A 13,434-nucleotide genomic window follows, 5' to 3' on the forward strand; every position below is an offset into this window, starting at 1 on the left:
GATTAAAGATATGCTTCGGAAACTCAAATGAGAACCCCAGGAGGGAAGGCAACCTTTTTTCCTAGGAAAACTATTGAGAAAATTTAGAGAACTGGCATTTGAAGCTGACTGCAGGATGATTCGATTGCCACTAACATAAATTTCGCATAAGGACCACGAAGCTATGATACAACAAATTAGGGCTCATATGGAGGCTTGCAGACAGTTGTTTTTGCTCGACTCCATTTGTGAGTGGAACAGGAAAGGAAACAGCTAATAGCCACACAGTGTACCTCCACCATGATGGGCTGCAGAGCATGTACATCTATAGATGTCAATGTAGATGTAGATGGAGGGAAAGATGAAGATGGCCTGGGCTGTTTAGTGGCCAGTGAACTCTAGCATGTTGTGCTACTGGGTGGTCAACTTTGTTGGTTGGTTGGTTGTTTCGGGGAAGGAGACCAGACAGCGAGATCATCGGTCTCATCGGATTAGGGAAGGAAGTCGGCCGTGCCCTTTGAAAGGAACCATCCCGGCATTTGCCTGGAGCGATTTAGGGAAATCACGGAAAACCTAAATCAGGATGGCCGGACGCGGGATTGAACCGTCGTCCTCCCGAATGCGAGTCCAGTGTCTAACCACTGCGCCACCTCGCTCGGTGTCAACTTTGTTATTGGTCATATTTTGGTGTTGGCCATCTACTTTAGTGGGCAGCTGGTTGGTTGTCATAAAGACAAAAATAGCTGTTCAGCAATTGCAGTAGAGTTAGTATACGACATGGATGCTTTCACAAGGATATGATAAGCCTGTGGTAGTAGGACTGGAATAGGAAGTGCTTTGTGGATGGATTCGACAGGTCTTGTATATCTGGGTCTTCCTCAGGGAGATGATCCATGGACCAAGACATTGTGTAGGTTGGATGTGCGACAGAACATTCACCTCTCCTACAGGGGTATTCCGTTGCCCACTCAACTTACACAATGTCCTGTTCAATCCCTATTACACTCCCACTCCCAACCCCAAAGATGGGAGTTCTCCCTTAACTTTCCTGGCCTCAGTCTTCATTAACACAGTGTCCCCACACCCTCTACCCAACAGTTTCCCATGTGTACACATCACTTTCATCAAGTGCTGCACCTCAATGGCTCCAGGACCCTTGTATCACATGCCTAGCCCATGCACCTGCTGCCCCTCCCTCCTCCATTCCTAGGCCTCCCAAACCTGCTTTCCCCCTCCCATGCACTAGCTCCCAATCCCAACCCCCTTCCTTCCTCCAATCCCCCTCTCCTCTAACCATACCACCCGATACAAACCCCATGGCAGCCTAGTCCACATGGCGAAACACAATGCTGGTTTTGTGTGTCCAGCTGGCATAATGTTGGAGCACAGCTGTGTGTGTGTGTGTGTGTGTGTGTGTGTGTGTGTGTGTGTGTGTGTGTGTTTGTTTTTTTTTCACGACTGTAGTTTATATTCACTTGCCACACCTAGTGCAAGACTTGCTTTTTAACTTGGGCTCCTGTGTCTGAAATACTAACTGATAGTGGATTACATCATGGTCAGACAGAGATTCCAAAAATCAGATATTGGATTGTAAGGCATATACAGTCAAATCGCAGTTGAGGGACTGAACTTTAAGAGAATCGTATGGAAGAATCAGTGTGGAAGGAAATGGGATATGTAACTACTGAGAAATGATGAGAGGATACTGTGATAATGAATAGCTCAGTAGGCAGTTCAGCTGAAGATAAGTGGACATCTCTACAAAGGGAAACCACAGACATTGGAAGGACAAAGATACAAGGAAGGTAACTGAGAAGAAACTTTGGTTAATATGAGAAACACTTCAAATGATCGACAAAGTAAGGAAGTACATGTTCAAAGAAACACAGGAACACAGCAATATTAATCCCTTAGAAATACAGGGCAGCCAAAGCAAAGTGGCTGCAGGAAAGATGAGAAGAACTTGAAAAAAGAAACGACAGTCAGGACAACTGTCTTGGCATATAGAAAAATCAAACAACCTTTGGTGAAATTCACAACAAGGGTGATTAAATTTAAGAGTGCCATGAGAATACCACTGTTAAACACAGAGGAGAGAGTGGTTAGATGAAAAGAGATATGAATGTCTCTCTGAGGGAGAAGATGTGTGCAAAGGGAAGTGGCAACCAAACAACTATTACAGTTAGTGTGGAAAATCAATGCAACTGGTGACATACCATCAGACTTCCACAAAAATATTATCCACACAACGCCAATGAAAGCAAAGGCACATAGGTGAGAAAACCATCGCATAATCAGTTTAACAGCTCATGCATTGGAGCTGTTGATGAGGATAATGTATAGAAGGATGGAAAAAAAAATTGAGAATTTGCTACAGGACTATGACTTTCGCTTTCGGAAAAGTAAAGGCCCCAACAAGGCAGTTCTGACACTGCACTTGATAATGGAAGCAAGACTGAAGAAAAATCACGACACATTCATTGGATGTCTACCTATAAAAGGAATACACAGTGTAAAATGTTGCAAGATGTTTGAAACTCTGAGAAAAACAGAAGTAATTTTGAAATGTGTTGGTGTAGACAAATGTTGAAGATTAGAAAAGAAATTTATGGCAAAGCTTGACCAACATAAAGGGTTTGTTGACAGCACAGATCCTGAGGCGTCATCAACTGGTAAAGAAGGGAAGTGTGTGTGGAGTAAAAATTGTGAAGGGAACTCAAGGCAGTAAGCAGGTGCAAATAAATGAAGGTTAAAGTAGTTGGGCAAAGATTAAGACACTTGCACAGGATACACTAGTGTAGAGAGCTGCATAAAACCAGGTTTCAAACCACCACCACCACTAGCAGCAGCAGCAGCAGCAGCAGCAGCAGCAGCAACAATAAAATGGCTGTACAAGTGAAACAGGCTAATAGTTGGTCAAATAATCATTATTAATAGTTGTTGGTGGAACAATATTTTTATTACGCAAGTAGTTGTAAAACAAAATTATTATATGTAGGAAAGAAGGGAGATGCATGTTAAGATCTATATCAAACTTTTACAGACAGCGCACAGAGAAGCAGAAATTACTCGCACTTCATTAGTGCAATTCTAGTGAGGAGAACATTAAAGAATGAGTACATGGAGTATCATTGCACTCAAAGTTTGATTTCCTTCTTACTGTTAAAGGTCAAAATGATTGTCTCAAATCATGTTAATATATCGGCCAGTTAAATTTCAGTTTCATGCTCAAGGGAAAAGATTATAAATGTGAAAATGAAATCCAAGAGGCACATAACAGAAGTGTTCTAGTTATGTGCTGCAACACACTAGATACTTTACCAGCATAATATGTCACATTCTAACAGAACTGTAGGAAATGCCAAACTAATACACTCCTGGAAATGGAAAAAAGAACACATTGACACCGGTGTGTCAGACCCACCATACTTGCTCCGGACACTGCGAGAGGGCTGTACAAGCAATGATCACACGCACGGCACAGCGGACACACCAGGAACCGCGATGTTGGCCGTCGAATGGCGCTAGCTGCGCAGCATTTGTGCACCGCCGCCGTCAGTGTCAGCCAGTTTGCCGTGGCATACGGAGCTCCATCGCAGTCTTTAACACTGGTAGCATGCCGCGACAGCGTGGACGTGAACCGTATGTGCAGTTGACGGACTTTGAGCGAGGGCGTATAGTGGGCATGCGGGAGGCCGGGTGGACGTACCGCCGAATTGCTCAACACGTGGGGCGTGAGGTCTCCACAGTACATCGATGTTGACGCCAGTGGTCGGCGGAAGGTGCACGTGCCCGTCGACCTGGGACCGGACCACAGCGACGCACGGATGCACGCCAAGACCGTTGGATCCTACGCAGTGCCGTAGGGGACCGCACCGCCACTTCCCAGCAAATTAGGGACACTGTTGCTCCTGGGGTATCGGCGAGGACCATTCGCAACCGTCTCCATGAAGCTGGGCTACGGTCCCGCACACCGTTAGGCCGTCTTCCGCTCACGCCCCAACATCGTGCAGCCCGCCTCCAGTGGTGTCGCGACAGGCGTGAATGGAGGGACGAATGGAGACGTGTCGTCTTCAGCGACGAGAGTCGCTTCTGCCTTGGTGCCAATGATGGTCATATGCGTGTTTGGCGCCGTGCAGGTGAGCGCCACAATCAGGACTGCATACGACCGAGGCACACAGGGCCAACACCCGGCTTCATGGTGTGGGGAGCGATCTCCTACACTGGCCGTACACCACTGGTGATCGTCGAGGGGACACTGAATAGTGCACGGTACATCCAAACCGTCATCGAACCCATCGTTCTACCATTCCTAGACCGGCAAGGGAACTTGCTGTTCCAACAGGACAATGCACGTCCGCATGTATCCCGTGCCACCCAACGTGCTCTAGAAGGTGTAAGTCAACTACCCTGGCCAGCAAGATCTCCGGATCTGTCCCCCATTGAGCATGTTTGGGACTGGATGAAGCGTCATCTCACGCGGTCTGCACGTCCAACACGAACGCTGGTCCAACTGAGGCGCCAGGTGGAAATGGCATGGCAAGCCGTTCCACAGGACTACATCCAGCATCTCTACGATCGTCTCCATGGGAGAATAGCAGCCTGCATTGCTGCGAAAGGTGGATATACACTGTACTAGTGCCGACATTGTGCATGCTCTGTTGCCTGTGTCTATGTGCCTGTGGTTCTGTCAGTGTGATTATGTGATGTATCTGACCCCAGGAATGTGTCAATAAAGTTTCCCCTTCCTGGGACAATGAATTCACAGTGTTCTTATTTCAATTTCCAGGAGTGTATAAATAGTGACTCTCCTCCTGCATGTCTCTTCAACAACTACCACTTTAATACTACAAAGACAGAAAATATTTGAAACACTTATTACTGTCTGCTACTTCAGTATTCTTATCTGCCAAGTGTTTGATATTTCAATTAGAAATATTAACTTGTGAAAAATATTGTTGTCACATTAGTAACAGATAAATTGGGTTGGCAAACTAATACTCAAAGCGCCTTCAGTAATGTTCGTGACGCATGCAGAACTTGGTACTTCATTATGACTGTGACAGAAGCAGTGATTTCATCTTCTCATAAACTAAATCAGTTTATTGGAAAAATTTCATGCACTCTCCAAACTACTTCACAATTTAAGCAAAGCTGAAGTCCACAAATAGTGGGAACTGGATGACAAAAAATATGGTATTCTTAATTTTTTAGTTTTATTGTGGATAAAATTCAGCTGAATTAGTGAAATCAAATACAGATTTCCAAACAACAAAATAAATATAACCAACTTTTCTTGATCTTCATGGGCAACTGACAGGTGGAAGCTCTCTTCCAGGGACATCACACTTGAGAATAACTGTAGTTCTAGTGTTTGCTGATTATTGTTGTCTTCCAGACATTGTAGTAATGCACAAACACAGTCTGTGGCAGCTTCGTGAACTGCTGGAACTGCCTGTAGACAAAAAATGAACATAAATACTTTGTAGAAGCAGAGCAAATGGTGATGATTACTGTACCAAATCATTTTTTTCGAACTTTCTGTTCAGCTCAAAGTGAGAGGAGACTATCGGCCTTTGAATTGTGAGTAAATAACTGCACACAGCACCTTAAAATAAAACTAATAATAAAATTATTTCTGTTTATGTTTTATTTAATGGGTCTTGCAAGTAACAAAATGAAACTATTAAACTGGGAGACCCATTTTCATTTCCACTTCTATAATACTCATGGTAACTTAGCAACTATATTTCCAATCCATAGCGTATACCCTACCTTATATCATTGTTCCACATATAACAGCATACAACTTTTGCAGAATTTTATCATCAGAATGGTCAGAAAGAATCATCAACAAACAACCATTCTGTAGCTTATGCTTCGATTGGGGCCAACCACAGAAGCTCTGCGAGATCACTTTAATCTACAACCACATGGATGAGATAACTGATGAACAAATTATGACAATTATTGAAAGAATATATGATCTATCACATTCTCCAATTATTGGTTGTTGCTATGGTAGATGTCCAGTAAACAGCTAGCTACTAGCCAATTTGTATTCTGACTCAAGTACATAAAATGGGGTGCAATGAAGGAGCCTCCCCAAAGATTGCGACAGCAAGATACAAACGAGAACCGCAATCGGGCGCACCCCGGGCAACGTTGATTTATCAGCGGCTAATCCTTCAACAACCGGAACGGACTTCTGAGAAAATGAAGACCAATAAGGCCCTACCCAAACGGTCTTTTCTAAGGCCACTTGTGATAATGTCAGTAAACATTGAAGGAATATCGAGAGACAAAGAAGTTTTATTATCTAACTTGTGTAAAGAATATCAATGTGACTTCCTCCCGATTCAAGAAACTCATCGGCGCAGTACAAGACCCACACCCAAAATAGATGGAATGAAGATGATCTTGGAGAGACCACATGAACGATACGGTAGTGCCATCTTCGCCAGGCCAGGAATTAAGAGTCACTTTTGCATCATTGACTGACAGGCAAGACATCGAGATATTAACTGTTCGAACTCAGCAGTATAACGTTACCTCTGTGTACAAACCCCCAGAATCAGATTTTGTTTTCACTGAGCCTGGCAATTTCAGTTACCAAGACTTTAATTTTGTATTGGGTGATTTCAACTGTCAGAGCACTACATGGGGCTATAAAGAAACTAACAGCAGCATAGTGGAACTAGAGGCCTGGGCTGAGGTACACGATCTACTGCTCATATATGACCCGAAACTGCCAAGCTCCTTTAATAGTGGCAGATGGAAGAAAGGGTACAATCCCGATAACATCTTTGTTAGCATGAAACTCGCTGGCCAATGTGGAAAACTGATTGGGGAGCCAATTCCCCATACGCAGCATCGGCCCATAATTTGCATGGCCAATGCAGTTGTTAAGCCTGAACAAGTTCCTTTCAAAAGAAGGTTCAATTTTAAAAAGGCCATTTGGAAGAAATTTAGAGAGCTCATTGATGCAGAAATAACAAAAATCCCCCCACAACCCAAGATGTACGACTCATTTGTCAAACTCGTTCAGAAGGTGTCTAGGAAAACAACACCACAAGGATGCAGAACACAGTATATTACGAGACTGTTTGAGGACGCAAAGCCACTACTGGAAAGATACCAGAAGCTCTTTGATAATGATCCATTTGATGATGAGACACTTCTAGCAGGCGATGAACTCATGTCAGCCATAGCTGAGAACCGCAAAGCCAAATGGTGTGACCTCATGGAGAACCTGGACATGAAAGTGACAGTAGGCAGACTTGGAAACTGTTAAAGAACCGTAACGGTGACACCACAAAGTCAAATGATAAATTTACTAACGTCAAGGCAGACCAAATCGCCACTACACTCCTTATGAATGGCAAAACCCACGGCAGAAAGTACCAGGAACCATTAGCACGTGATCCGGCAGAGGAAAATCATCATCTCAAGGCAGCATTTACAAGATTAACAGAGCTCCTGGTATCGATGAACTTAGAGTTAAGCAAATTAAAAACTTTGGCAGTAATACCCTACAGTGGCTGCTAGATTTCATAAACGCATGTGTAGAAAGGCTCCATATTCCAAAGATGTGGAGGAAAGCACGAGTGGTTGCACTTCTGAAACTAGGAATGGACTCTGATAATCCATAAAACTTCCGACCTGTGTCTCTTTTATGTCACTGTTTTAAGATCTTGGCACGCCTGACGCTAAGTCGCATAGAAAGCGTCCTGGAACAACAGATCATCCCACAACAGGCAGGTTTCCGACCAGGCAAATCGTACTGCGGTCAAGTCCTGAACCGACCCAACACATCGAGGATGGGTTTGAGAGGAAAGAGATCACAGGAGTGGCATTCATAGACCTTTCAGCTGCATATGATACCGTAAACCATCGGAGGCTCCTTAGGAAAGTATATAATGTGACAAGAGATTACCATTTAACATCACTGGTAGGTACTTTCCTGCATAACAGGAGATTTTTCATCTGTCTCCAGGGCAAGAAGAGCAGGTGGAGAAATCAGAGGAATGGCCTACCTCAGGGAAGCGTCCTCGTCCCAGCTCTGTATAATATATATGCAAATGACCAACCCGTGCCAAACATCACACGCCAATTTATGTATGCCGATGACACTGCAGTTGCAGCCAAAGGTAACAATTTTATGGATGTAAAGGAGAAATTAACCAGTACCTTGGAAGCTCTCTCCCAGTATTATGAGGCAAACCACCTAAGGCCGAACCCTTCCAAGACGCAGGTCTATGCATTCCATTTAAGGAACAGGGAGGCAAATCGTGAATTAAATGTAATATGGAGAGGCGAACGTCTCTAGCATTGTAAAATGCCCAAATATCTTGGTGTCACTTTGGATCGCACACTGACCTATAAACATCATTGTAATGCAACAAGGGAAAAAGTCTCAACTAGAAACAACATCATCAGGAAACTAACCAGCAGATCCTGGGGTGCAAACCCAAAAGTCCTGAGAACGTCAGCCCTTGCGCTCAGTGTGTCAGCCGCGGAATACGCTGCTCCAGTATGGTCTGCATCAACACACGCGAGAAAAGTTGATGTCACGGTGAATGAAATAGCACGGATTGTTACCGGATGCTTGAGGCCAACCCCAGTGCACGAGATGTATTTAATCACGGGGATCGCACCGCCCAACATACGATGTGACATCGCTGCCGAAGCCGAAAAAACCAAGCAAGAAAAGGACATGCGTCATCCTTTATATGGACACCAGCCTGCTGACCAATGGCTTTGTTCGAGGAAGAGTTTCCTGTCACGTACCCGAGCCCTGGAAGGGTCGACTGCAGAGAATCGTTTGAAAAGGTGGGAAATCAACCTGAGAAACCCCCATAAAGATATAAAAGAAGAACTGGCGCCTGGTGGAGACCTACCATACACAGTCTGGAGAACCCTAAACCGTATGAGGGTAGAAGTGCCAAAGTGCAAGACAAACCTGCAGCAATAGGGTTTCCTAAAAGAGAATGAGAACATTCTCTGTCTGTGTTGCTCTGTCCAGGATCCTCAACATCTGCTTATCTGTCCATATTTAGACCAGCCCTGCACAATGAATGACTTATGGGAGGCAAATGACAAGGCCATATTGGCTGCTGATTTTTGGAAGTCTGAAGTCTAGTTCCGGACACGGAAAGTAAGTAAGTACATAAAATGAGAGACAGTGACACTACAATCATTACTTCAGAATGCACACTCCTTTCTGATATGAGGAGATGCCTAATATTGTCTTTATTGAATTTATTTTCTTCCTTCTGTCTAATCCTAGAGAGCTTTAAGTAAGCTGTATTGGACAATGCCTTTCTTCCGGTGCAGGTCAACATGCGTCAATGACAATTACAGCTCCCACACAACAGGAGACTACTTTTCCGTTCCACTGATGTTATAGTGATGTGCAGGTAAGAAAGTGGGTGGTTGGGCAACACACAATAGAAAAGGGCAATGCTCCATGTTACAAAAGTCAATAGCAACATTCTGCTGAAACTTTATGTAGTGTAGGATACCGGGGGTGCCTGATGGACATTTGGTATATTATTTTAAGTATATTAAGACAACATGGCAATTGTCGTGTTCATTATGGATAACAAAGCAAATACAAGTATCACATTAAGAAGCAGAAACTGATTTCCCTTGTGAAACGCATCATAGCAATATCAGTTTCCGGGGGAAAGAACAGCAAGAGTGTGTGTGGCTGGCACAAAGATAAGAGAGCACTTAACACCATTGCTAGTGTTCTCTGTCCCTCTTTGCACAGAACGCAACGTGCACCAGCCTTCTACTTTGTATATGTCTCTACAGTTGCAACACGAAGTACAATTAATGCATAGTGACAGTGGCATGTAAGATCTCTGTTTCTGGTTTCAGTCGCTGCATTGTGGTATTCTCTCACTGTCTATGTACAACCTGAATATGCTGTGTGGAACTGCCCCTTTTCCCATAATACCAATTACAGACCTGTCACTTCTGTTGGAAATCACCCTGCTGACTAGTCACTGCTTCGTGTAGATACAAGAATAATTCAGTGTCCAAGAAACACTTGAAACTACATCGTTCTTGTTGTGCTCTCTCCATATTTTTGTTCAGGATCTGTATGGCTGCCATGTTCCCTGTACATTTTACTCATAAGTATATAAACATATTGCAGTGTCCAACATGTGACAATAAATGTAGAGTAGCAGTAATTATTTCACCATGGGACAAGTCCACTTTTGAACAGGCCTAAGGACTAAAACACACACACACACACACACACACACACACACACACACACACACACACACACACACACACAAGGAGGAGAAGGTCAGCTGGTGGAGCAGTGGCATTGCAGCTTACTTTTGAGAATGTGCAAGTGCAGATGCAGAAAGTCATCACAACTTGGGGTTCTCAACAGTTCTACCCTAGGCTGTTGGGCATAGAGACTCATTAATAAAAGTATGCATGCTTCCACAGCTGATGTCAATCTTATCAAATCCTTCTGAGTGTACTGAAACAATAATTTCATAAAATTTTAAAATGCCAAAATAATGTTTTGGCCATGTTGCATTGGCCTTCCTCAGGAGATTGGCTAATCTTGATGAGGAGTAGTTGCTTCAATATATCTTGTTTCTAGATGTGTAACATGACCACCAATGGACCACCAATGTCAAATTTATTGGATTTCTTTGAACCTCAATACCACTTGTCAAGGTTGGGAGAGAGGGTGGGGATATAGGGCAGACTATTTGTTAGTTATACAGCTTGCTTGTAACTGGAAGTCTGTTACAAATAGGTGAGAAGCTTATGGGACAATATTTTCTTGCTGTTAGTTGCAGAAAGCGACACCAGTTCTGCATGTTTTGTTTGTTGTGACAGTGTTGCACAACAGTCAATATGTTTTGTATACATATGCAGTGCTAAAAGCAATCAATGCATCTGTAATGGAATCTACACTCCACAGCTGAGCAGAATGCATGTGACGAGAATGCAGCTGGAGTTTTCTAGACAGAACAGTACACACCATTCTTAAAAACATTTTCACAAATGCAATTACATAAATGTTGTTACTGACCCACCTGAAGTCATTTCAGTAATGTAAATACACTCAAAAAAAGGTAGATGTGATGTGCATGACCAGAAAACCAAATGATTACAGTTTCAGAAAAACTGGACAATATTCAGAGAGAGAGCTTCACTCAATGAGCAAGTCAGTAATGCATTGGTCCACCTCCAGCCATTAGCCAAGCAGTTATTCGGCTTGGCATTGATTGATAGAATTGTTGGATGTCCTCCTGGGGGATATTGTGCCAAATTCTGTTTAATTGGCGCAATAGAAGGCCCCCTGCCCATAATACTCCAACCATTCCCAACTGGGGAAGGGTCTAGCGACTTGGCTGGCCAACATAGGGTTTGACAAGTATTAACCACTAGAAACTCTTCCCATGTGCAGGTGGGTATAATATTACTTAAATGAAAGCCCAGGGTGGCTTGCCATTCAGTCCTGGTCATCGGGTCATATAGCAGGGGATGGTTGGTTGGTATCCCACTGCTGTCTGGGGCATCTCCTGGCACTTCTGGGCAACAAAAATGGGGCCTGGAACACTGTCAAGATACCGCCGTGCTGTAAGAGCTTTGTAGGTGACAACCAAAGGGACCCTACTATGAAAAGAAATGTCACCCCCAGATCATCAGTCCTGGTCGTCGGGTCATATAGCAGGGGATGGTTGGGTGGTATCCCACTGCTGTCTGGGGCATCTCCTGGCACTTCTTCATCCTGGAATCTCACTCAGTGGAGTAGAATTGTCTTTGGTGCTCAGCTCCACTTTGAACTGAGCCCCGATGACCAGCAAAGACATGTCTGGGGATGCCCTGGATTGCGGTGGGATACCAACCTGTCGCTCGTCATATGGCATGACAACCACGAGTGATGGTCTGGGATGCCATTTCTTTTCATCGCAGGATCCCTTTGGTTGTCATACATGGCACCCTTACAGCACAGCAGCATGTCATCAATGTTCTACACCCTGTTTTGTTGCATACGTGGCAATCCACCTTGGGATTTCATTTAAGCAAGATAATGCCCACCTGCACATGACAAGAGTTTCTACTGCTTATCTCTGTGCTTGCCAAACCTTACCATCGCCAGATCTTTCCCCAGTTGAGTGTGGTTGGAGCATTATGGGTAGGGTGCTCCAACCACATCAGGATTTTGACAACCTAATGCACTAATTGGACAGAATTTGGCATGATATCCCTCAGGAGGATATCCAACAACTGTATCAATCAATGCCAAGATGAATAATTGCTTAAATAAGGGGCAGAGGGAGACTAATGCATTCCTTACTTGCTCAATTTGTGAAGTTCTTTCTCTTGAATAAACTATCCAATTTTTCCTCAATTGTTATATGTTTGTCTATAAATGTACATCACATCTACTGATTTCGGTCCCTTTCGGATAATTCCTTCATTGTATATCTTTATTTCATCTCAGAGTGTATATTAGAACATCTCATCTCTTCAGCGTACTGACGCTTTAGAAATAATATTTGTTGAATTCTCCATTTGTCTGCAACATGTCATCAGCAGCTGTTGTAGCAATAATCTGTTAACATTAAACTGTTAATTTAACTACCAAAATGAGTTTTATCATCACTTTCTCAACAGTAGGGTCTTCTCATCTATTTCTTGCTTGTAATGTAGATGTGATGTTTGCACACCCATTTCTCTACAACATTCTTCCTTCTCACTGATGCTCTATATACTAAATGACAGAAATTGTAATCTGACACCAATCATAAATGGGGAATAATGAAACACAAGGCTCACAACAAACGGCAGAAGGGTGCTAAGAGAAGGGACTGTCCGCCCCACATCTACATCACCTCTCACAGGAATTCTCAGAACCTGCAATGAAAGTTATTTATGTAATAAGGGGAAAAACATTAAACAACTTGTATAATATAAATATGCAGATACCGTGTGTTGGCTTTATGTTTATTGTGCATCTGGTGAGACATATTGAGGGATGATGCACCACTTCAACACAGGACACTGATTGTGGCAACTTAGCGAGAAGAAATAGGAGGGCACTTCAAAAAGTAAGTTCCACATGTCGTCCCATACTAAGACCACTGTGCAACAAGGGTGGTGCACAGTCAGAGAGAATACATGTGTTGGGTTTCCTGCAGATAAAGTTCTTTTGTGGTAGGAGTAACAGGTGCATCACAGTGAGTAAGTGGAATGGTGTGACAACTGGAAGTGCACTCCAAAGTTGAAGTATGTGGGACAGTTTGAGTCTTGTTGGCAAAAGTCTATACTATAAATAGATTCAACATAAATTCTAACAGGGACCAAATACAATGTAGTGCCCAGGCATAAAGAAATGGTGTCAACAATTTGAAAAAGGCTGCACAGATGTGGGTGATGCCGACAGCGAAGTGAGGCCATTGACATCTA

General features: G+C 43.5%; 1 protein-coding gene across 1 annotated transcript in view; it reads right to left on the minus strand.

The window, feature by feature from the left end:
• Positions 1 to 13,434, minus strand: part of LOC126091953 (transportin-3) — a 211,400-nt gene that overhangs the window by 147,588 nt on the left and 50,378 nt on the right. The window contains exon 5 of the mRNA XM_049907291.1: positions 5,271 to 5,434. Coding sequence (XP_049763248.1) covers positions 5,271 to 5,434 — 164 coding nt within the window. The remainder of the gene's footprint in view (positions 1 to 5,270; positions 5,435 to 13,434) is intronic.

The sequence above is a fragment of the Schistocerca cancellata genome, chromosome 7 (genome assembly GCF_023864275.1).
Source record: "Schistocerca cancellata isolate TAMUIC-IGC-003103 chromosome 7, iqSchCanc2.1, whole genome shotgun sequence".
In the NCBI taxonomy this organism is placed as follows: domain Eukaryota; kingdom Metazoa; phylum Arthropoda; class Insecta; order Orthoptera; family Acrididae; genus Schistocerca; species Schistocerca cancellata.